At 36.1% G+C, this 25,969-nt stretch overlaps 2 protein-coding genes across 3 annotated transcripts in view; both read left to right on the forward strand.

Moving 5' to 3' along the window:
* The window catches only part of OSBPL6 (oxysterol binding protein like 6), a 95,635-nt gene extending 84,842 nt beyond the window's left edge, over positions 1–10,793 (forward strand). For both annotated transcript variants that reach the window (XM_030241549.2, XM_030241550.2), the window contains one exon: positions 202–10,793. In XM_030241549.2, coding sequence (XP_030097409.1) covers positions 202–310 — 109 coding nt within the window. In that variant the 3' untranslated portion in view covers positions 311–10,793. The remainder of the gene's footprint in view (positions 1–201) is intronic.
* Positions 10,794–16,967: 6,174 nt separating this feature from the next.
* On the forward strand, positions 16,968–25,884 carry PJVK (pejvakin). The gene is made up of 6 exons (XM_009088031.4): positions 16,968–17,178; positions 19,209–19,404; positions 20,683–20,824; positions 21,544–21,661; positions 22,649–22,753; positions 24,054–25,884. Exons 1-6 carry the CDS (start codon positions 16,968–16,970, stop codon positions 24,353–24,355), a joined length of 1,074 nt encoding a protein of 357 aa, XP_009086279.1. The 3' UTR covers positions 24,356–25,884.
* Positions 25,885–25,969: the final 85 nt, after the last annotated feature.

A 25,969-nucleotide genomic window follows, 5' to 3' on the forward strand; every position in this document is an offset into this window, starting at 1 on the left:
TGTCTTCCACTTTTGATATAGGTAGAGGTTGAGTTGTTTTTAAATTTCTGACTGTTCTTGTGTCCTTTAGAAATACAAAATTTGATTTAATATTGGGTTGGATCAGAGAAGGGTGGAATTTGATTTTATAATTATATTGCATAAGAGTAAAAACTGTTTTTGTCTCTCTATCTCTCTTCTTTTTTTTTTCCCTTTCTACAGAAAAGTTATTGATGCTAATCAAAGGGAAGCCTGGGTTACCAATGAAACCTACTGGGAACTGCGAAAGGATCCTGGCTTTAGTAAAGTAGACATTCCTGTACTCTGGTAAACTGAGAATGTAGACCTAGTAAAACATATCACTCTGAAGAAAAAAAATAACTATGCACAATATGTTTCTTATAGCTAAGTGTGGTTTGTGGGTCTACAGAAAAACCATATCACATGCATTTATATTCATCTTTATAATGGACTTTTGGAAGTGCATTAGACCAGGCCCCTGACCACTTCTGGATCTTTCTAATTTTGCAGCAGCCATCAAAACTCAAAAAAAAAAAAAAAAAGAAAAAAAAGGAACCAGAAACCTTTTAAAGTTTCATACACTGAAAATTCAGAAATAAAGAAGCAGATGAGATATCCAAAGTCACTCGGAAGAGGTGGTGAGCGCAAAACTGCAACCGGTGCTTTAAACAGACATTAAGAGTAATACAACTTAAATTAAAAAAAAAAAAAAAAAAAAAAAGGAAAAGAGAAAAAAATTCCATTTTGTTTCAACTATTTTTGTTAAAAACTCTTGGGTCACAGCATTGTCATTTCTGGCTTCAGGTTAGTCCTTTGGTGTGATGTGCTTGGACTGGCCTTTGTCAAAAAGATGCTTTTCTGGAAGCTGTTCCCATTCATATGCCATTGTTCATGCCTTAACAAAATATGAAGATGTACATTGAGTAATTTTAAAATATCTATGCTTAGGCTTGTGTGAAGGGCAGATTTTTAAAGCTCTAGAATTTTATCACAATATAAATACTGGAAGACCTGCGATATTTGAAAGCAAAAGATAACCAAACATCTAACTGTATTTCAGAGGTATGAGACCTACTGTACATGCTTTAGCTTTGGGATGCTGACTGTATAATCAAACTGAAAAGAAACTGCCAGCTGGTTGAATTTCAATTTTGGTAAATGCATATGAGTTGCTAGTCAGAAAGTTCATATTCTAAATGACTGATGCTGGGATGCAGTCATCACATTTAGCACTGCCTGGACATAGATCTCTCGGTGAATTTCATTTTCCCCTAACTGTTTATACAATTAGAAATCCCTGAAGCTTTGCAACAGTGTTAAAAGCACAGAAAGATTTCATTTGAAGGTCTCTGGCTTCTCTCCAGAAGCTGGATAGTACTGTAAATGCAACTGCTTTCTGCCACACACACTGTTTATTTTCCTGGCTCTGTTTTTTCCCCATCCACTTTTCTTGTCTAAAATTATGTTTGAGAGTATGGCAGAGGCTCCCATGTGTTATAGCTGACAACTTCTACTTGTGTTGCCAAAACAGCTTTTGTGCAAAATATACTTTACATTTTTTCATAAAGTGGCTCTATATTTTTTGATTAAAAAAGTCTCTTATGTGTTGCTAAGCCTCAGTTATTATAAGTGGGAGAAGACTTGGCACTTTCTATTTGAAGATCTCTGAAACATTAAACAGTAGGAGGGCAGATCTTAATAAAAGAAAAAACCAGTAATTTATTAGATAGGAGCTACATTCCATATGGTATGATCTAGTCTTCCATTTGTGCATGTGTTACACATCCCACCACTGGTGATAGGTTGGATTTCATGCACAGACTCTGTATTCCTTTCTGCCCATACATGACGTACAATTTTTTTAATTAAAGATTCCAGTCCTGAGACCAAAAATAAAATCACTAGACAGGTATGTGATCTGCCAGCAGAGCTGCTTGAACAGTGCATTACCACACATCCCCAGCTCTCAGCCTGCTTCTTCCTTTTTCTGAGTCAGGTCCCCATACAACTGAGATTACTTTGGTCATTTAGTATTAATTTAGACCTCCCTGTTGATGGTGTAGCAAAGTAACTAGCAGGGCAACTAGCTGCTAATCAGTTCCAATTTCTTCACACACTTCTGTTATCAGAAAGAACTATGAAAACCTACAGAAAATATTAACTAGACTTTTTATGAATTGAGAATGCACATGAATTTTTAATAAAAATTTGGTATAAAAATCCCTGTGTAGATTAATGGGATTTATTCCAAAGAAAATGTTAAGTTATTCAAAGAATGCTATCTTTCTCTTTCCTAGTTGAACCTAGGAAAATTAAATCTGATTTATTCTTTAGTTCTGCAATTGTTATTATGAGAAAATGAAAATATATCAAAGTTGGTTTTTTAAATAATATTTGGTTAAGGTTGTCCTGCTTGCTTTAACAATATTATGCTAGGAATCCAATTGGCACATTGTGTGTAAAATAGCAATTAAGTATTCTGTGTAATTTTCTTTAAAGCCAACTCTATTAAAGATTTGCCCATCCTTTGCTCCAGTCCTTGTGTGCAGTTCACCGTGATATGAGGAAGTATTATTTGTGTATGACTGCAAGCACACCTGAGGGACAGAACTGCATCTCCTCCAATCTTTAATTTAAATACAGAAAGAAGGGAAGGTCTTTAGTTTTACAGCATTCTGGCAGTGCTCTGTGAATGCCATTATTTGCACTGCAAACTGAAACTTGGTGGACATTAAAAATGCTGTCACTGAATTATTTTTTACAATTGTTCATTTGATGTTCATTGAAAGAAAAATAATGCTAACATTTCTAAGTTCTAGAAAGTCTAGAAATGCTAAATCACTCTATTGAAGGCACTTTCTAAGCCAAGAGGATGTTAAATTAGTTACTTAGTAAGTAGAAAAGACACAAAATGATGCAACACAAGGTATTTGCAGTCTATATCAGAAATGGAAATGTTCAAGCAGATGTACCATGAAGCAGTTTCTCATAGTGCAGAATTCTTTGTATTCTGTGTAAAATCTGTTACTGCATTTTTTTCTAACATTGGCAGACATCATGGAATATTTTGTGCTGTTTCTAACGTGGATAGGTATGAGGGCTTCTATCCAAGTTATAATTTTTAGTCAACCTGTGACATTTCTCAGCGTTGAGTGAGAGGGCATGGTGATGCTCAGTTCTGCACTGCACTCTCCTGCCTGTGTAGTGCAGAGCTGAGTATCCCATGCTGCAAGGAGAGTGCACCACTGGCAGTTCTGCAGCCTGGCACTCTGTGTAAATGCTGTCTGGTTTTTGGCAGGGCTGCTGCTCAGACATCTCTTCCCGACACGCAGGATTTTTCCACTCCAGGAGCAGACCTTTTCATTTCTATTGAACTTGGGAAGTGTTTCCTGGCCCAGTCCTCAAGTTGAGCAGTGTCCTTCTAGTTGAAGCTTTGCCATCTGGCATGTCATCCCGTCCTCCTAATTTGATGTCATCATCTGTGAGCTAATTATCATGTGTCACCGTGTCCTTGTCCAGGTCCTGGTGAGATGCTGATTGACATGGCCCCAGAACTGACCCCTGCAGGGCTGTCCTCACTGCTGGCTGCCAGCAGGGCAGAAACCATTGGGCACTGAGTGCCCTTCAAGCACTTTTCAGCCCTGCTCACTCCATTCATCCAGGCAATATTTCCTTTTGGAAGGCATGAAAAACACTATCCAGCTCAGTAGATTTAATTGCTATATGCTTGGTTAAGTGTTGAAAATTAGTGTAAATCATTGACACATAAAACTTTTAATGCAATTTAAGAGGTTCTTCCACTTCAAAGACATATGGTTTTCTCCTTGTTTTCTCAAAACACTTATTTCTGTATAAAAATACACAATACTGTAGTTTCACAATAATGAGCTGTACTTTCTATTAACATTTTAAAAGTGAACCTTAATTTCTTCCTTGTTCTGGTACTTTGGATATGATAAGGTAATAGCAGCTATTTTCATCAGATGCAATGTCTTACAAAGATTTAAATAGCTTCATTCTTATTTTAGATTAGTATTACCAAGATGGCAGAGTTTTGGCATATTAGGAACTTTTATCTCACAGGAAAACATTATTTGAGTTGATTTTCATGAAGTATCACTGTGATTAAAAAGTCATCTAGGCACCCATTCTAATTTTAGACAGATGTAAGTTGCATGAAATAAACTTTTTTTCTATTTGGCTTTAAAAGTGCAATTTCCATGACAATAGTATTTTCATCATACAAATAATGTTACCCTTTTTTTTTTCTCCTTTTGAACTTCTGACTCTGAATAAACCTGTATGGCACCTGTGGGTTTTATGTGAGTAGCACATGCCAGGCATCTGTCAAGTACTGCAGTATGTAAACATGGCTCAGTGTTGAAAGATGTTATCCTTAATTCCCTACTGAGCACTGTCAGTGCTTTCTGGAAACAAACTACACAAACCTCAAGGCAAACTAGGAGCCAGCTCTGGTCCTGCCCCCATGGGCACCTGTGAGCACCTTGCATCTGGGCCACGTCCTCTGTTCCCCATGCAGGGAATGGGATTTTCTCTCCTCTCACCAGTGGAGCCCTGCACAATTCCAGTCTTCCTCAAAAATCAGAATTTTTAGAAATTACCTGGAGGGGAGGAGAGGTTTACTTGCAATTGCACAATAACCAAGAGGGCTGAATACATCCATTCTCTCTATTGCAAAACTTGCTCTCACTAGTAAAGGGAATGTTTGTGTGCTCTCCTTGTTTTACTGGATTTTAGACATTTTCTGGTGCAACAATAAACAACAGCTAATTTACACATGATGGCAGCAGTTGTAATCTGAGGAATGAACATTTTTAGATGCCATTAGTAATAATGGAGCTGCATAGTTAAAGCAAAAAAGAGGTTTTCAGATTAAATCCATCTGAAAGTGTATTTGTATTCATATGCTAAAATACTAGGAGTGGTTAAGCTAGAGAGTTTTGCCCACCACCTGTTTGGGGGAATAGGATTAATACTGACCAAAGTGTATCAGAAGCACTGGAAGGGCCTCACTGGTAACTTGTGTTAAACACAGATCCATGAGAAAGCTCAGGAAATTTGCTATGTCCCAACCACTTACCTTGGCAGCTACTGGGGCTGGAAAACACTTCCTTGTTTTTTCTTTCTGTCTGTCATTAAGTAACAGTCATCAGAACTGTGTAAAACTTAAATTGACACTTCAGTGCATATATTGATATTTTCAAGGTATATTTAGTATAAAAAGTAGTATAATTTTATACTTCAGCATTCCTGGTTACTTTTATGGTAATTTGGATACCAGTCAGTATTTTTGTGAAGAAAGTGTGGGTTTTTTTTTTCTTTTTCTTTTCTTTTTTTTTTTTTTTAGTGGAAAAATAGACAGTGTTAATAAAGGTATAATTATTCCTGCTGAGAGTATCTCCATAAGCTCCATTACAGCAGTAAATGGCACCCAGGAGAATGCTGGAAATCTGAGTAAGAATGGAAAAATTGCACATTTACAGCAATTTATCTTATTTTTATATTATATATTGTAAGGAATCTACTTACAAAAGGAAATACATTATTTACTCTTAAACTAGGGTATGTAAAACCTTTATTCATTTGCTTTAGTAGAAACAATATAATTCTTTCATTGAACTGGAAAGTATCTTTATAAAAGGATTTTAATACAGTTTCTTGCAAGTTTAAAAGATTATTGATGTACTTGTGTTTTATATACCAGCCTCCTATTATGTCAAATTTTGTGGTACTATAAACTCACCATCTCTAATTTTTTAAGTTTATTTTTAACTTTCCTTGCAATCTTTGTCAAACCTCAGAAAAGAAAGGCAAGGGAGAGACAACAGTGCAGAGTGGTGAAACTTGTCACAGAAGCTGTGTCAGTGTGAGATGTAACAAAAGAGAAAGTTTTCTAACTTGTAGGAATTAAACTGTTGGCAGAGCTGCTGAATTCATTTTAGGCTGGTTATCTTAATACCATTTTTCTTTCCACTGCTCCATGAAAAAAGGGAAGATTGGAGACATTTGCTCAGAATTAATGCTAAAGGTGAAGGGAAGTTTTTACTCCTTTCATAAATAAAAAATTGCTGTAGCCAGCATTTGGCTGAAGGTGTCTTGGCAACTTGGACAAGAAAGAGAGTTACACAGTCTGAATATAAAATCAGCAGTGTGGAATATGTTCTTTCTGACCTGTGAATAGTTCACTGCAGTGTGGTAAAGCTACCTCTTGGTACTCCTGGAGCAATGACTCAGATGTCTCCTGTGAAACACTAAAATGTGTTTTCATACTGACTGCTGCTTTTAGTGGTCTGCATTACTGAAAGAGGGTATCTTATGCTTCTGTATGGTGTTGCTGGCCCAGAACATTAGGCATGCAAAATGGGAAGAGGTGAGGAAATTCCTTCAGAAACTCAGAAATGGGTAAATTCTCTGAGAATCAAAATTATGTGCTCTGCAAGAGCAGAACACAATGGCAAATATTCAACCAGAACTGTTCTTCACTGATCTACTTGCTTCTGGTGCCAGTCAGTGTAGCTACACATGCAACCTCTTGTTCTGAGATTGCATCTCTGTTTAGGATTGTGCTTGTGTCCCAAGGGTTGCTTTGTCACATCCACCAGGAATAATCAGTGGCTGAGTCAGAACTGCAAACTCAGATTTCTTGTCCCACAGTCCTGTGCTGAACACTCTCCTTGTTAAAGTCAGCTGAACAAGGAATGTTATAGTAAATACATTGACATAGTGAATACAAGGTTAATCTTCAGTATACTCCAGGGAAAGGAAAATTCAGGATAGCTTCTTTAACTATCTGGAAGAAATACAGATTACATCTTCTATTGTCCTGGTGTTTGCTCAATATTTTATAAAATATTTTGAGATTGGATCACAATAAATATATTGCAATTACTTTATCCCTTTTCTTGAAGTTGACATTGAAAATTGCCATTCCAATTTGAGGTTAGAAAATAAGTCGATTTAGTTTTTAAAATAAGTGCTACTTGTATTCTTTAGTGGTTGAGATACAGTGTAACAAATTAAGATCACAATAAATTTTCTTTTCTGCTGTGTCTCATAGAAGACCTGACTGAGCAGAAAAATAAATGCTGATGAGTGTATTTTGGTATGCAGGCAAAAATGCAACCTTCTACCTTAGTAAGCTTTATCTCTAATTAGGAAAGACACTGCTCTTGTTCCTTTTTAATAATTTCTAGACTACTTACTTTCAAACATTTTTTCCACACTAAGGATTAATCTGATGGATTTTGATTTTTATAAAGTAAACCATGTTTGAAATTCTGCAGAAGTTGGTGTTCATGTCGTGCTAAATGTCCACTTCTTAGGGTGGGCCATTAAAATTTCACTCTCAGGCCAAAAATATGTATCAGTGGGCTTTTCCAGTGGGATTCTTCTTTGTATATGGATTTGTGTCTGTGTTATTTACTGAAAAATAAGTAAGTCAGGCTGCCAGCATTTGATGTCTGAAATATTTTTCTTCCCCAGAATTACATAGCAAACTACCTGTTCTTTATCTGTTACTGCTAGATTGTCTGAAGGGATTCTTTATTTAGCATATGAAAAGCCATCATAAAATGAAACTACTGTGGTATCAAGAAAGATTATTATAATAGTTCTGTACCACTATGATAGTTCTGTTTGTATATTTTATTTGTTGCAACCAGTAGCAAGATTCTTCTCTGGGTCTCTATCTACTTTTCTTCATATAACTAACTGGTGATTTATGGTTTCTCAGTATTTCAAAAGCAAAGAATTCTGTATTTTCTCTCACTTTTGCACAAAGCTATTATAAATTGGGAATAATGTCACACTTTTTTGCTGTGATTAGATCCCATGTGCACATGTATGAAATGTTGTGATGGTAGTATTTCTACCTTGCTCATATTCTGAGAATACCATTAGAAGAGTAAGGTTTAGATTAGTTACTATTTTTATACTGCCTTACTGAGCTTCTTTGCTTGTAACAACCTTTCAGGTGGTAGATTGCCCTGTGCCAATTCTTTAGCAAGCCAAAATGTCAGAACCTAAAGAGCTGAAAGAGCATTCTTTGCTGATTGCCCGTATGTGTGCTCATTCTGAAACAAAACCAAGCAAAACAAACCATACCTGTTGATTCCTTGTACACCTCTTTGGGTAGCTTACCTGTAAAAGGAGATCCTCAGAGTCTTTCTGCTGTGATAATGCTGTTATGTCAGGTACAAAGGCAAGCAGAAACTTGCTTTGTGGTTTTTAAGATGAATTTAAAGGCAAAAGTTGCTTTTTAGAAGTATGCAGAGCCAGTGCTACTTTTGAGTAGTGGGAAGATAGTGTCTGTTTTAAAGGGAAATAACAGACTGTAGTGAGAAAGGGTCTGAGTTCTTAGATGCACCAGATAAATTTTTTTCTGGGTTTTGAAAGCAAGAGAAGAAATTTACTTAAGGGAAAGAAATGCAGTGAGAAGCATTTATATACCTATTTACCCAAATGTAGCAGAATGCATTGTTCTTTGAGTACTTCAGTATTCAACCTCACATGCAGCACTCCCAGTTTTATACTCAAAAGTTTGCTGTGGACTTCCATAATGAGATGACAAAGAATAGGATACTGAAAAAAAAAACCAGTACCATAATTTCTAAATAACTCTAAGTAATAGAAAATTAATTTGCTGATATTTGTAGTTAAAATTATATAAGCTACTTATAGCAATTTTTAAAAGCTTAAGTTTGGTCCTTTGTAGTACATTCAGTAATTTAACATTTAAAAATATTGTTAATTGTTCTTGATTGATTTCCTGCAAATGTGCAAATGTATTCATCTGTTCTTGATTATTTACAAGTTTGGGACGTCTTCATGATGATTCTTTACATCTTAATAATTCTGATTCCAAATATGAGCTGAATATGGCTGGAAAGCAGTTTTATTGCTTATGATCAGTAAACATCAGGAGCAGAGGAGCAATACAAAAAGGATATAATTTGCCTGTTCCAAATCTGTAGAGTTTTATTTATGCAGGAGTTAATCAGCAATGCACATCAGATTTTTTTTCCTGCCCCATCTCCTTGGACTCTGACAGGCATCAATGTGTACTTAGCATTAACATTGCAAACAGTTCTCATTCACATCAGTTTAAAAGATGTAGATGCTTAAGTTCAAATCAAACCACTCTACAGTGACATTCCTAAGAAAACAAGGTACTGATTTACCTGGTTAGCCCAGGTTTTGTAGCACTTGATTTCTGATTCCTACATGCTTAACCAGATGAGCACCCACGCAGAGGCTGAGCTGCTGTTGGTACTCTGTTCCCCTTGAACCCAGTGAGCTTCCAGGTGAGTGGATGATCCAGCTGCCCAAATCTATTTCAGCTGTAGGCCTAATGTGCAGTCAAGCCTAGGTGTTCAACTAGTTGCCCTTAAGCTTAATTTTGGACATGTGCACCGTGTTGTGGAAGATAAAATGTGTGAAATGCAGTTGGTTTGACTGCTTGCCACTCCGAGCAATATATTTGACTTTCCTTTGACTCTCTTGCATTTTGGAATCTTACTCTGGAGCTTGTAGTTTTTAAAAACAAGTTAACTTCATGTCTCTGCAAAGCTCGATTAGATATGACATTTGGAATAAAGAACAGTACATCAAAACAATAACAATTCATCATGTTATGTCTCATTCTGGCAAGCTTCGTTGTAAGAATATTTGCAATCTCTGTTCCTGTTTCCCTTTACGTCCCCTAGGATGGTGCCAGCCCAGAGCTGGGAGTTGTTAGTACTGTATGCCAGTCAAAAAAAGGAGTCTAATCTTTCTGATTGTGGAGCAGGGGGTGGCAGCCAAAGAGCACACTCTTAATCTTAGCCCAGGAAAGGATGAATGTGAGAAAGTGCCTCTCTCCGTCTAGGCTTCAGCACATACATAGAATTGCTTTCTCTTGGTATTTTGAGTTCTCTGGCTACTTCTGAGATTAAACCTAGCCAGAAAAGGGCAGTAATAAAACAGTTTTAAGTTTCCATGTAATGCAGCTGCAACACTTATTCTGTGTCTTTTCACTCCTGAGTTGGTTTTGAACGTGCTGTTGTAGTGATCCAGAGAGCAGATGAGGCCTCACACTGACTACCTCTCATGCAATAAAACCCAGGCTCATTCAGTAGTTAATATTGATTACAGTTGAGCATCCTTTGGCCACATCATTCAGGGAGGTGGTAGTGGGGGGAAGAGTAAACAAGAAATAATAACAAAGACTTTGTTCCAGTGATGTATGTGGTGAACACGATACCCATAATACCAGCTCCAACTGAAGGAGGTCCTACAGCTTCTGGTAGGAAATCAAAAGTGAATTTGGCTATGCTATAGTTTTTGTTGTGCTCTAAAATGTAACAAAAGATGTCATCTGTTTCCTTCAGGCTAGGTCAGATTTTCCAGGATATTGTGTCCAAAACATACACACAATTCTAATTTTTGAGGAAACGTGATGCTCTTTTTACCTGTTGCAATGTAATTGGATAATGCATGTACAAATGACTTGTGTAGCCTGCCAATGAATGTTGCTAATGCCTTACCAAAAAAAAAAAAAAAAAAAAAAAAAAAAAAAAAAGATAAAGCATATTTTTTGTATTTTTCTTTTCCTCAGAGGCAAATCCAAACAATGCTAGATTTGGGAAACTGTTTACTGAAAAGCATTTTCTAATAGATCTCTGAAGAAGTGCAATTGTATAATTACTATTGTTCAGTGCATACAGTACATTGTCTCCATCACTCTGTACACTGCTGCTATTAGTGCTTGTTCTAATAAATCTTAATGTACACTGTTTAAACTGCTGTCATCTGTGTTCTGATTTATTAATATAAGAAACACTTGAGGCAATGGTTCTTGAATAAACTATTTGTAACTAGTTAGATCAATTGACTATTAATAATAAAATTCTTAATATATGTTTTACAGATTGATTTTGAAGAGGTGGGTGATAGTGGTAGCAAAAGCACATAAATGGTGGCTTTTCCTTTCTAACCTTTTTTCACTGCAGGAATATTTTAATAAAGTTTTTCCCATGTGATTCTCTTAGCAGTTTCTTTACATCTGTCAGGAACTACCAAATACAGTCTCGAAGAACGTAATTTTCTTTTTGGCAGCTCCTAGTTATATCTTCATATTGCAGCTGATAAGAGCCTTTTTCTTCTTTTTCTTTTCACTTCAGCTTTTTCTTTGTGATTAAAGGGAGCTTGCAGTATGCTTCTCAAGTTTTGAGAGGGGGTGTAGAAAAAATTGTTCCTGATGTTCTCTAATAGAAAAAAATGGAAATGAAAGAAAAAAAAATAATTACTTGACACCCACCCTTTCTGGCCTCTTGGAGAAATAACAGTATGTGGGATTTTGAGGTTTTTCCATTATGTGTTCTTGTCAGATGTTCAGCCCTTCAAATGAAAGCATAATGAAAAATAAGAATTTGGTTGGGAGGAGAAGTTATGGTTTTTGTTATTTCTTGGCATTGTAAAAAGAGCAAGTGTTCAAACAGTCTGGAGTGCTGCCTGAGTGGAAGCAATTGCAAAGGAAGGGAAGAGGCTTTTTTTCATGAATGGCAGCGCTTTCTGTCCTGTGTCAGAGCACACATCTTGTCCAAACCTGTGCTCTGTGGGAAGGGGCACACTAGGAGCTTTTTCCCTGTTAAACCATCCCACAAGGGAAACTCTGCTTTCACCTTTTCCAGCTGAGATTCCTCCTTTATCTCTGAATGCTTTGGATGACTGTGGCTCAGCAGAATTACTGTGCATGAGTGAAGTGTGAAAGGTTTTATGTCATTACTTGAATGGTAAAAAAATCAACAGAGCAAACCTTTGGGAAGAGAGCACCAGGGGCCTGAGAGGCAGCACAAGCAACCTGACACCTAATTTAGCATCAAAACTATTACTTTAGGTGTGACAGTAAATTACATGTTTGGATTTAATCTAAGCAGGAGACAGGGGATGCTTCTTCCAAACCACAAACATGTAGGCACTGTGGTGTGGTGAAGTGAGACAGTGTGGGAAGCTATTGACAGGATTTCATCCTGACTCAGCTAAAGGAGTTGCTCACAGAAAGCTGTTCCAAGTTCCACTGCTGGTACAAAAATCTGTTCTGATAGGATGATACATTGCATTTTTGCACAGCAACATATCAAGCCGTGTGGTTCTTCAAGTCCTCATGATCTTACTAAACATTTCAGTTGGTCTAAATGTTAAAAAACCACTGCACTTCATATGGAAATTTATTTTTCAGATAAGTAATTATTCCTGAGTCAGGTTAAAAGAAATTAAACAAAGATAACATTCAAACCCAGAGTACCAGGGGCTAGCTGAAAAGGTACTTATTTTAATTGAGTAGTGAGTCTAATTTTACTCAATGGCAGCAAATAAAATGTCTTCTATTTAGACTGCCATTTTTATTTCTGTCTATGATATAACTTAGAGTAGATAAAGAGACAGGTTAGGTTGTATATCCCAAGTGTATATCTATATCCCAAGTGCCTATTAATAGTAGTACATAAAAAATTCAGAAAAAAAAAAGGTATGCATAAATGCATGTTACAGACATGAATCTGTTGTGAAGATGCTTTTTGCCTGTGATGAGACTACATTAGATTATGTTTGTAGTTACAAGGATAAGTCCCAAAGCAAAACCAAATATGTAGCTGCTTTTCTCACTGATGAGTGTCTGACTACAATTCTTTTGGTAAAGAAAAGAAACTAATTACTAGCTCAAATTTCACAGCCACCCTAGGATTCTTGAGCAGGTTTTTTGACAAGTCAGTGGAGAAAAAAATTATAATTAAACATTCTCAAAGGTTACTTGTTGGACTGTAGGTGGACCATAAACTCTGGCAAGGATGTTGGGTTATTTCCTACAACTGATAAAATTTAAGGTGTTAACTTACTTTAAGAGGAACTTCAAAGACAATTATTTCTGAGGGCCTTGCATTACTTTTAGCAGTCAAAGAAATTGAGGAGCAGAAGACTACATCCATTCTTCAGTTTTTCCCAGATTTGTCCTCACAAGCTAATGATGCTAAATGATGAAAGTAGCTTTGTTGTATACAGTAATGTTTATGTAACAGTTGAAAGCTGGAAGATGAAGGGAGACAAGAAATCTTAAGTGTTAAGAAATCTTAACTAACTGGATAAACTGAGCTGATATTGAAACAATTAAACCCAAAATTTGCACCATATTATGCTGGTCATTTGTTTAATATCTTCTTAATGAGCTGAAAGATGTGCCAGGTGGTAAGTGCAAATACAAGCATACCACCTCAGCAAACCTGTCCCTGGAGGACCCCTTTTTAGTAAAGGCTTCACAGTTGACACATCCATCTCTCCATTGAAAACATTGCCATTCATAGTGGGGCAATTACAAAGAAGAAGAAGCTGGGATATTTAATGCACTCTAAAGATGGACACAGGAAGCATAGATTAAGTAATCTGTATGTCTGTGAACAAAGGTCTGGAACCTGAGAGAAGTGTGGAAGAGCATATAAAACAATCACCAGAATCTGTATTCCAGGAGCTCTGAAGTTGTGTAAGTCATGGTATTAAACTGGCTGGTTTTCCTCATACATGAGAATTTCTAGATAAACGCCATCTCAAAACCAAAACCAACCAAACAAACAAACCCCAAAAAACCCACAAAAAACCAAAACCAACGAAAAAAGAAGTCAAGTGCTGTTAAACCCACTCAGCTTGTTGGAAAAACCCAAAAAGTGTGTATGTAATTAGAACCATATTTTGCCCCATAAAATGTTATGTTTGTTACCTCCTGAAATATAACAGTGTCTGTATCACTCAGATCCTGTGTTTCCAGGGAAATGCTCATGCCATATGCTGGAGAGTTACAGAACTTTGTGAGTAATTTTTTCTGTAGCATTTTCTTTTGCTGTTTTTTATCTGTTAAATTCTTGTACTTGTTCTTCTGCAGAGATCTGCAGGTAAAGACAGTTCAAATGCCCTTGAAGTGTACATGATACACTCCTGCTCAGTTGCCAGGAGGTCTGGCAACTGAGGGCATCCTTTTGTACACTAAGAAGATATTAAACAAATTACCAGCATAATTTGGTGTAAATTGTGGGTTTAATCCTTTCAAGTGAAACATCAACTAAGTTTATCCAGTCAGTTAACACTTGAGATTTCTTTTCTCCCTTCAATTGACTGCTTAATCAGGCTAATCTTATGATATGGTTGACTGTGACAAGAAATAAATTAGAGTCAGATCAGTTCAAGTGGATTACAAATGGTTTAAGATTTCTGGATTAAAAATAATGAAATAATTCCACATTTGCATTTCCTTGGGCAAATGTCTAGTTTGCACTACCTTAGATCACATTGTAAATGCCTCTTTAGACACTCTGTAATTACAGGTGACCAAAATTCCTGCAAGGGATAATGTAGGATAGCTATCTAATATTAAACCAAAAATCATTATGGAATTATCTTTAAAGTACACAAAACCTTCTGCATCTTCCAACACCATGCAGAGAGCAGGATTGTCCTCTACTTTTTACTCTTTAAAAAATCTCGATGTTTCTATAAATATGATGTGAGGAAAAAAATACAGTATTTAGGCATAAAATCTTCTCAGCTCCATATAGCTAGTACTTGTTGTGTTACTACTTCATGGCTAACACCCCCTCTGAAAAAACAGAACTCATCCTGTGTAAGAAATAACCTCACTTGGTCTTCCCTTCAGGGGAAGGCAATCAGGCTAGAAAAGTCCCCTTGCTGTTCTGGGGAGGGCTGTGCAGAGGGAGCCTCGTCAGAGCCCTAGGGTGGCTCTGTGCTGAGGGGAATGGAACATTTCAGCCCAGATCCTCCCCAGGGAGCAAATGTGAGCAGGGATTTTCATCTGCACAATTTGGTGAGGCAAGGCAAGATTTTTTTATTCCAGTGGTGACTCAGGCCTAACTTAGGCACTTGGAAATTAAATGTTTTTAGTTAATTCATTGCCCAAAATGAGAGCACGCCAGAACTGGAGAAATGCTGGAATTCCATAAAGTACACTGGTGTGCCAAGTACAAAAGTGTCTAGTGCTGGAGGAGCAGGGAAATACCTTATGTTTCTTCACTTGGGTGTGCAAAATGAGTGAATGTTTTCAGATCATGGCAATGCTCCTGCACTCAGACTCCTGTTCTCTGATCTGTGGCATGAGGACAGCACAAACCATCTGCTGAAGCATTTCTGATGGATTATAGGGTGTTAGAGTAACAGGAATAGCACGTAAACATATCAAATGAAAGTATTCATTATCAAAATTAGAGCTAGATCAGACTGGGTATGATCTATGACCACATAATGAGTAAGAAAAATATAAATGCATGTTGAATAAACAGTGCCAGCTGGTCTTAACAATTTGTAGAAAAACAGCATCCTGTCAAACGTATATATACAGGATTAATCTAAACCAAAGATCAACAGGCAATTTTCATTTTAAAGTTCCTTTGGACATTTCTTCCCTTTGAAAGCTTTTCAGTTCTGTTAATGTGTTTTGATTGAGTAAATATGTACAGGGTTTTTCAGATAGTGTAGTATGAATTATAGCCAGAATTAATTGCAGCTTTTCCCATGCTTTCAATTCAAAGTCTATATATAACCTGACTTGATTTTTCAGCACCCTCTAGAGTGAGCAGAACGATCCAGCAGCCTTTCCTTTCATCTTCAATAGCTGCAGTAATGCTGTCCTCTCTTTGCCATTTTGTTGGATTTTCTGATAGTCTGAACCTTTAAAAATATTATGGAAGTATTGAAACAAGATAAATTATTAAAGAAGCATTCATATTATAAAAAAGTCCTTATGATACTTTGACATAAAACCCTTACTTCACAAAAAAAGCCAATGGAACCAGTTGTCACCTGGCAACGAGGGACAAAATTGCTGCTGAAGTGTAACTTTACAGGCCTGTGGCTGGTGCCTTACCTACTGCAACTGCAAAGGGAGTCTCTGGAACAAGACCTGCAAGGTTTAACCAGTTCTGTGTTCATCAATCTTGCTAGAAAACCAAGTAATTGTTTACATGAGGGTGGGTCAGCTCCTTCTGCCTCTCTCACAAATGCCCCACGGTGCTCTCTACTGTCTTTCTTCTCTTTACAGTTTTCTGTCTTTTTGCACTGGGGCTTTATATCTTGGATTCTTGAGTTGCTCCTCATTCCTCTATCAATAGTGTCACCTCTTTCTGCAATTTTACTTCTGTTTTTTTGCATAGTTCTCACAATTTAGTGAGGTTTTCCGTAGTCTGAGCTAAATGCATGCAGCTCAAGCCTAGCCCTTGGGTCACAGGCAGCTAAGTCCATGGGAGATTAAAAACAAATTTTGAGAGCCCACTGTATTTCCCCTTGCTCTGGTCTTACACTCCAGGCCAGCACAGTGCTCAGGCTCCAGCTGATCTCTCCCAGGCAGGTTCTGCCAGGGCTGTGAAAGGCAACACCATCCCACAGAGCTGCCAGCTGGAATTCCAGTGCCCTCCCAGAGCACGCCTGGGCTGCTTTCTTGGGGCTGCTAAAACATCACAATTCAGCTGCAGCAAGGACCCAACAAACAGCAGAGCACCAGTAGCTCCTAGTGGGAAGCTGAGGATTATGGAAGTTAGTTCTCTGTTGCTGTGACAGTAAATTTTGTCTTTTAAAGAATGGCAATAAACTGCCAAGAAAAGGGCACCATTTCCCTCTCAGTTTACACTGTTAATTCATTATTCATCATGCAGATATAGAGAGCTTAACTGAAGGTCTCTGACAGAAGTCTCAAGAAGTACACCACAGAAGGCCAGTAGCTAAGATGCTGTTGATTCTTTAAAAGTGAGATATAACTCAGTCTAAAAAAAAGCAGTTTGACAGATTTTTTTTTTTTTTTCCCAAAGCATGGCAATTTGTCTGCAAGAACAATATAAGAAGAACTGAACATGGGCTCGATGTCTGGAAGCTACACTTGATGCAGAGTTTTTTATTTTTATCATTTCTAATGTCATAATATGTTTGCTGCTGCAACCAAAAACTTTGTTAAACAGGTTGGTGATGGAGGAAGATTAGTTCCTGTGCCCAGCCTCAGTGAAGCTGACAGATACCAACCTCTGAGCCTTGTGATTAAAAAAAGAAAATGTTTGCTTTCAAAAAAATCTAAATTTGCTTCTACACCTTTCACATTAAAAGACATTCTTCAAGGGGAGAAAGAAATTTCTGCAGGTAAGATTTTTATCCTTTTTCAAAGTGGAAAAATGCATGTTTTCTAGTGGACATAGTAAACACAGTCTAAACTGTGCAGGTAGTATGATGTTTCCTTAGTAAATGGGTAAGAACATTAGTCATGTAATAAATATTTAAGAAAAAAAAAGTAGAAATCAAAATGATTAGAAAAAAGGAAAAAAAAAAGACTTTCTGGGAAAAGAGTAAAAAAAAAGAAAGTAATTTATATAAAAAGCCTTGATATTTTCTGAACTAGTATTAAACAATATTAAACAAATTCAGTTAAGCTTTTTTTTTCCCCACAAACCTCCAATTCCTGACAGATGTACTGATGTATGTTGATTAATTGCTACATAAAATTTGTTTAGAAATGCACTCCTTTGTTGCATACTCCCTTTTAAGTGTGTAAGAATCAGTTCTACAGCTCTTCCATGCTGGCAGTCCCTGGTGCTGAACTGAGCTCTGCCCAGGCAGAAGCATTTGAAAACAGCTATTACATCTGACTGGTGTAATTGGATTTTCATAAGACTTTTTCTACTCTTACAATCTTTGTGGTGTATTTAAAGAGGTTAACTGTTTTAAAATTCCTTTTTCTATGCCATAGCATAAATTCTGAGGAGATTCTCACAGAATTATGAGGTCCAAAATTGAACTATATGGCCTGTATCTTCCTGTACATTCCTTTGAAAAGTGTGTAATTCATGTGTATGAGTTTTCTCAAAAGAGTTTCATTGCTTTATTTTTTTTTTTAATGTCAATTTTGGCAAAATTATTGATGATATTACTTGCACAACAAATGCATCAGTTAAAAACTCTACTAAGACAAACTAATATAGGCACAGAAAATACCACTTGATCCCACAAGAGGGGATTTCAGGACACATAAGAAAAATTTTAATCCTATGTCTTACATTCAGGAGAAGTCAGCTGGCTTGTCCTGAATGAAAAAAAAAAAAAAAACCAAAACATAAATCAAAAATCTCATTAAAAAGTCTGAGAAAAAGGTTGCATAATCTCATTAAAAAGTCTCACAAAACCTTACTAACCTTTTCTGTAAAGGTTAAATGTCATGTGCAGAAAGTATTAAGAAAGTCTTTTAACATAAGCAAGGAGGTTTGTAATTGAATTTCCTTTTTTATGTGACAAAGATAAGCATTTTCAATCCTTTCAGAATTATGAAAAAATGTATTAACCTTCTTTTTGGTTAAAAATAAACACAAACAGAATTCATAGTCCATGACTTCATAATGTCAGCTTATCCTAATATCTTCAAAGGATTAAAAACAAAAAAAGGAGTAAACTACAGATTCTTAGATGTATTTGGAAATCTAATCCTTGTGTTCATTTTGATTTGGTAACCAATATGTTCTAACAATTTTTCTGTTAGTGTAATGGAAATGAATTTGATATTACAAAGACATTTTTGTAGAGGTGTTTTGGTACCTATCTTTTGGTTGTACAATAATTGAATGCAAAATGAGTCAGAACTGATCTGTTTTTTCCTTCAAAATAAAGTGACATAGTCCCTGGGCAGAGTTAATGCTACTGGCAGACCCAAGTCTCATTCATGTGCTGCAAAAATGAAGAAAAATTAGGGTCTTTCTATGGCATCTAGACAAAATTCAGAATTCCCTAATACTTTTTATACAGTGGCTTTCATTTTATTCCTTGTTTTAATATTCTGTATGGCCTCCACTGAGTCATTTTGGGTTTCAGAACCTTTGTCATTAAAGCCAAAATACACTACATGTCTAGTTTACATATCAGCATCATGGTTACAGGTGGAAGTACTTGAGGAGAATAATGATGAACACAGAAAATTGAAAATAGCTCTAATAAACCCCAGGACTCCTGTGTACCCTTTCCATCAATCATCAGTAGTAACCCCAATAAACAAGTGCTCAGTGTAGCTGTGAATTTCATGTCAAAATGATTAAGCAGGGTAGGAATGGTACCATTTATTTTGGCTATGTGAAAATATTGTGTTCAGACTTTTCATCATCACACAAAGGTTATCTTCCTTTACTCAGGTGTCTCGTCCTACCAGTTGCTCAACTATGAAGACAAATCAGATGTTTCACTCAATGGCAGAAGAGGAAATCAGATAATGAATGATGTTGGTTTTGATGTTGCTGGATCAGATTCTATTGCCTTTAAAGCTTCATTTGGCATAGTGACCAAACATGAAGTTGAAGTACCAACATTACTGAGAGAACTTACTACAAGGTTGTAATTCTGTTTTGATTTCTGTTTCCATAATTCCATATCATACAGTTAAGCTGAAAGTCTGAAGTTGTTTGGTTTTGATCATTTTTAGTCAACCAGTAGCAGTCACCATCTGGTATTTTCAAGGGTATCAGGCTGGATCACTGTGATTAGACACATGACCTGTATAATACAGGCTGTAAAATTTTTCTGAATTCTTTGAATTAAAGTGCATGTCTCAGGAAAAAAAGAAAAAAAGAAATTCAGAAAGGAAGAGTCCATCCAAATTGTGTTATACCATGGCATTGAAAATTTGAAATCTACTTTGAATGACATTACCTAACTTCAGGTTTTAGAAATAAGATTTTTTGCCTTTGATGAACTAGGGAGCCATGTGTGTTATTGCCATTGTAGGTCCTTTGATGTTTTATGAAGCTGTTACCCAGCCTTTTCTGCAAAAAGCAAAATAGGTTTATCTACCTACATTTTCATAACCTTCTGTGACTTTTCTTTAAAGCAAGTTTCTTCTACCAACATTCTTGTTGAGTTGTGGACACTGCAAAGGAACTTCTTGTTCCTGTGGTGCTGGCACAGATGTCAAACATATAGAAATATGATGTGACTAATTCTAGGTGTAATTCTTTTTTTTATATTTCACTGATTGACCCTTGGTAGCAATGTCACCCCAGTAAATCCCAGCAGTGCATCCCAGAAAATTATTTACTATGCATGATGCAACATTTGTCATTTGCAAATATATATTCTTACCTTATTGGCATTTACCATGAAGTGTGTGCCATTTTGTATCTGTAACTTCTCCTTCCCTATTTTCCTAGCTTATTTGTAACCTCCAAACATTATCATGAATAAGTGGGGGTGAGGGAAGAGGATCTGGTCTCCTGAAAAAAAGATTCAGTGTTATAGAACTGACTGTCATTGTTTGTAGAAATTCTTCTACAGTCACTCGTTTCATGATAGTTCAGTATTGTTTATAAGTGATATAGGGCTTTTTCAGTTAATGGCACTAAAACCAGAGTCAGATGGACAGGCTTTGAATTTTCCAGGATGTCCCAGATATCCTCTCTAATATCTGTAGAATACTGGCTTTCCTTGAATATTTTAGTTCTGTTCCCAAACACTGAAAACCAATATTGAGTTTCCAGAGATCTCCTTGGTCAGTTGTTTTACTGCTAAGAAACAGACATTATGGTGATTTATTTGCTGATTTAAAGTTACTTAGCTGCTTTGTAAACTGCTGAATGTGTCTGAATTTCCTTCCTACCTCCCTCTTGATTTTAGAAAAATAAACTTTGATCATTGTCTAGTCCATCAATCAAGAAAAAGTAGGATGGAAATTTTGTGTGTGGTCATGGAAAGTATTCGAACTACAAGGCAGTGCTCATTAACTGTCCATACTGGAATGCGTGGAGAGACAATGAGGGTAAATATGTTTGACAAAGTTCTGTGACTCAAATGATCAAGCATTAAAAGCTCATTATTATAAATTGTATGGTTTGATTTAATTGTGTTTTTATAATGTAAGCTCAGAAAAAATCTGGAGTAAATCAATATTATTGTCCTAATGTAAGGTGGTTTAAAAGCTGGTCTTTTGTTAGCAGTGCTCAGATGACAGAGGGATGGGAAATGCATGAAAAGATGGCTAGACAATGAGCCATTGCTTGGGGTAAAGCCTCAGCAAAAATGTGGAATTTACTACTTAGTTTGACTTTCTAATAAACGTATAACCTTTCTTTCATTATTATGGTTGTCTTCTGTAATACATTGGAATTTCAGGTTATTTTTTGAAGGGTCAGCATCTTACTCCTTGTCTTATTCTTGTAAGGGGGAGCTCTTCCTCCCCCTTCCCCCTCCATGTGTTTCAATAATGAAACTTACAAGACGTCTAACTTTGCTCATTTTAGTATTAATAAATCATTCTCATAATTTTCAGTAAGTGATGCAAATTACTCTCTGTATCAAAGTTTATTAAAATGCAAAGTAGTCAATAGAAAACCCTTCAGTTGTGAAATTTGATCTTCAATTTCCAAGTGTCCCCCTGGCATTATAATTCTCAATATATGAAGTTAAGATTAGTATATTGTTTATTTATTCATTTCAATTTGTAACATTTTTTTCTTTTGATCCCTCTCTAAATTATAGTTTCACATAATTGAAGATCAGAATAATAAAGGGCGGGACAAAGCCATTGTTTTTCCTGCACATACAACTATTGCTTTTAGTGTATTTGAGCTCTACATTCATTTGGATGGTAATTTCGGTAAGTGATGTGAATTACTGTCATTATTGCTATTATTTCTAATGATCTAAGTTTTTAAAACTGTTTTATTGCTCTTGATGTACAGAAGCCCTGATCCCATACAATGGGATGCTTTAATTTTATGCACATAAGTATTCTGACATTCTGACAGAACAGTGCTTGCAAAGATAAACAAGGCAGGTGCTAGAAAATAGCCTGCTGTGGGAACATTTCTTAAAAGTTAGACTTGGTATTTTTCAAATTCTGTGGCTGCATGGAACAAAAAGCCCCATTTAGTTATATTTATAGCTGGTGAGGAACAGGTTTCTGAGACTGATCAGTTTAGCATAAAATAGGTAAGTACAAAGATACAAGTAAAGAAAAAAGGGTACAGAACTCCTAAATCAACAACATTTCTTTTTCTGTTGGGGCTTTAATTTCAGTCTGATACATCATTTGCACATATAAATATCTAAAGCTATTTAGGAGGAATTAACTGCAGCAATTGGAAACAAAAAAATATTGGTAAAATAAAAAATTTGCATAGCATAGGTTTTACAAAACTTAAAATATTTCTTTCAAGTTATGGGTAGAATTCAGTATCGGAAGTGGTGAGTACAGAACTCACAGCCTTGCTTACAATGTTTCATTTCTACTTTCAAGTAAGGCTACAGAAATGTTTGTCCTTCAGAATCAGGGCTTCCATTGTTATGCTGATGACCATCCTGACCCTTTAACATGACCATAATTTGTGTATGAACCCAAACAGGCTCTGAGGATGTTAATTGAAAGCCACCAACAGTTAAAAATTCCCATGGAATCTGTGTTACTTGATTCTCTGGGCTATTACTGTGTGCAGACTTGTAGTAAAAAGTTATACTAGCCATTAAAAACACTAGCAAAGCTAAATTTAATCACAGTTAACTTTATTGATTAGAAAGCATATTAAATTTTTGTGCAATTATGGCTTTTATATTTAGTCCTTTTAAAAACTTTTCATTTTTACAGAACTCTGTGTGACTCCAATTGCAAAAGGAGGATTTGAAAGAGAAAAATCTGGATCATCTTCACTGACCAAATTCAGGAGATTAAAGAATAATCTGTTTCATCGAAGTATGGCTTTTGATATTTATACACAAATGTCTCATTTAACAATGTACCTATGTTTCTTTAATTTCTGTCCAAGATAAATGTTTAAAGCAAAAAATTTTGACACAAAATGAACCTCAGTTTCTATTGAAATTAATTGAAATTCTATTTCTATGTATTGAAATGATTATAGAGTTATTAAAATTACCATTTGGGAACCTGTCTCTCAGAAATAACAAATCTGTTCATTAAACTCAAAAGATCTTAAAACGTATGGCTGTTGATAAACTGGTAGTGAGTAATAACATTGAGCCTATTTCATGTGTTTTCCATTTACAGCTCATATTATACAAGCTATAATTACAGTAATAGTTGAAGGCAAAAGCTGTAATTTTAAATATCAAACAATATTACCTGCAATAATTAAATGTACTCCTTAGGCACTATGTTCCCGTGACAGGATACCATCATAGTCCTCTTTTTTCATTTTAATATGAACATAGCATCCAGCAAAAATGCAGATCCCTGTATGCAGCTTTAGATCAAGAACTTAAACTTTTAACACTCCTTGGTGCAAATGCTTTGGAAATCTGCAGATCTGAGTGTGAAGCTAAATGCTGAGCAGTAAACATGTCCCAAAAACTGCTGTGTAGAGGTGCTCTTCCTCCACTGTATCCCATTCTTGATCCAAGGACTTTTATGGACCAAGCCTTCAGTGCTGCTGCTGTCCACACGAGGGGAATAAATCTTCAGTGGGTATGATACATTTCAGGAGCTGTAGCTGCCTAAACATTCTTCACTCAATCTAGTAAGTCCCTGAAGAGAGAGGGAAAGGTAGGTAGGTTGTTCCTACCTGGCACGTCTGGATGCTCAGAAATCTGCTAGGAGGTTAACAAGGAGTCCTCTGAGTTTTCTAAACATATTAAATAGTAATGGGATTTTTTTGTAAATAATAGAAATAAAAGTGAATTTACAATGTTTAGAACATAAAGCTAGAAATGCAAAAACATAAACAAGGAAGTACACAGCTGTGGTTTGACTTTCCATCAATTTCTCAGAAGCCCGCTACAGGCCTATCCTCTAGGTATATTTCCAAAAATATAATTACATAGGTCATATACAAAAAATTCTGGCTTTTGTCAGTGCCTTAAGTGACATTGAAGAAAAATTTTTGTCACACGGGGTTTTTAATGGGAAGCAATCTATGCTTAGAACAGTTTTGTGCATCAGTTGCTATTTCTATAATTAAACTGATATTTTTTAAACAACAGATCATAATGTAATACCAAAATACTGCTTCTTTTCCTTATGTGTTCTTTTTCAGATAAGGGAGTAGTGGAAATCGTTGCTAACTCTGATCCTTACTTGGAGGACCTTTTTGCAGATTATTATGAAAAAGCTGCAAGCATGACTGATCTCTCTACAAGCTATCTCAGAGACGGCTCTCATATCAGAATCAATTTACTTAATAACAACATCCCCAAAGGCCCCTGTGTCCTTTGTGGGATGGGAAGTTCAAAAAGGGAGACGGTCTATGGATGCCTGGAGTGTTCTTTTAATGGACAGAAGTATGTACGACTGCATGCCGTGCCCTGTTTTGACCTCTGGCATAAGAGAATGAAGTAACTGATCTGGTAAGTGCCTGTTGTCATAGACATGGGCATAACTGTGCCACAAACTTTTCAGAGTTAGTAAATGTGTCTCCAATTGTGAAATGCAAAACAGTGAAAGTGCAAAACATTTTATTATGCTGTTATCTCAAATTCTGTGCTTCACAGTCAATGACCTCTACTTTAAAATGCACATGAATTTCCTGACATTGCTGTTGTTCCTAGAACCTTCTCATTATCATCATAATGAAAAACATACTTTTAAATGGTATTTTCATAATGACAGAATATATGCTAGAACTTAAAGTTGTTTACACAAACTTGTTGTTAAACCCCAAAATGTTGCCTTTCTCTACACTGGCAAATGATGGTTAAATGAGAATATTTGTTAATAATTTAGTGTTCTCATGAATGTTTAATTGAAGTATCAGATTAAAAAACATGCTAAAACTTAGCTCAGTCTAATGTTTCGGTTACAAAAGGGAACAACTGGAACTATGGATGGTAGCTTCATATTAGGGTGCTGTTGCTGAATATCAAGTTTGTTTAATTATGAAAAAGTACCAGCTAGTCTACCTGCTGCAGTCAGATTCTGCATCACAGCTGCTCTTGACTTTCTTTTATGTGCTCAGAAAAAAAACTGCTTAGCAGAAAATGTTTTGGAAGCTTATGAAAATAATGGAACAAGACTTCAGGGGTAAAGGTCTTTAACAGGGGCATCCCAGCCTCAGGAAATTGAGTCTGTTGAGGACTGGAACACCACATAGCTGTGTCCAGGGCTGGAATTGGGCTGTGGGGCAGGGTGCTGTTAAACCTCTCACCACACTGATTTACACTGCCAGAGCAAAAAACATTTTTATACCTTTTAAAATTATTTCAAGGATAACCTAGGTATGGAAGCTTTTTTCACTTGTGCTGCCACTTTCACTGCGTACATCTGATTATTACATGTTGAAATGAATACAGCCATTGCTTTTCATGTGAGAAGAATGAAGTATATTACACAAGTGTTCTGCACAAGCAGAACAGTTATCAGGACAAGCACTGTCTATTAACTATTCCTACTTCTTTGCATTTTTCCAGTGAGGAAAACCAGAATGATGCCCAAATAATTGATTACTTATGTTTATATACAGCATCTCCCATCATCTTCAACCTCATTCAATTAAATTATGATAGTTTATATTTTTAACTTGGTGCTACTGAATAAACAGGCTAACATCATGATTTGACTAAGTCAAAGTTTAAACACTCATTTAGAATACTGCTTTTTCTTCAACACCAAATTCTTCTTGTTAATATTACATCAAAGATGTTATTTTAAGTTGTTTTAAAAACATTTTTCTTTTTATCTTAACATTCCATAAGCAGAGTTGGCCCATTTTAAGGCCTTTAGTTAATTGCTGCAAATGGCCTTTCCTCAAGAACTAGGCCTGGAGCCTGCAGGGGTCTAAGAGTTATATTCCTGGGATTCCCTTTTTATTTTACAGAGGATTGAGATTTTCCCTTTTTATTTTACAGGGTATTTAGAAGTGTTCAGCAGTTACTGTCTAGCTATGTCAAAGGTTACTGTAACTTTTGTGTGCTCAATAGAACAGAAATAATTATTTTCATCAGTATTCCACCAAAT

The sequence above is a fragment of the Serinus canaria genome, chromosome 7 (assembly GCF_022539315.1).
Source record: "Serinus canaria isolate serCan28SL12 chromosome 7, serCan2020, whole genome shotgun sequence".
Taxonomy (NCBI): Eukaryota; Metazoa; Chordata; class Aves; order Passeriformes; family Fringillidae; genus Serinus; species Serinus canaria.

Coding starts and splice junctions, on each gene's coding strand:
- PJVK (XM_009088031.4), top strand. CDS start 16,968: ATGTTTGCTGCTGCAACCAAAAACTTTGTTAAACAGGTTGGTGATGGA. Junction 19,405..20,682: donor CTGAGAGAACTTACTACAAG/GTTGTAATTCTG, acceptor TCTTGATTTTAG/AAAAATAAACTTTGATCATT. Junction 22,754..24,053: donor GAATAATCTGTTTCATCGAA/GTATGGCTTTTG, acceptor GTTCTTTTTCAG/ATAAGGGAGTAGTGGAAATC.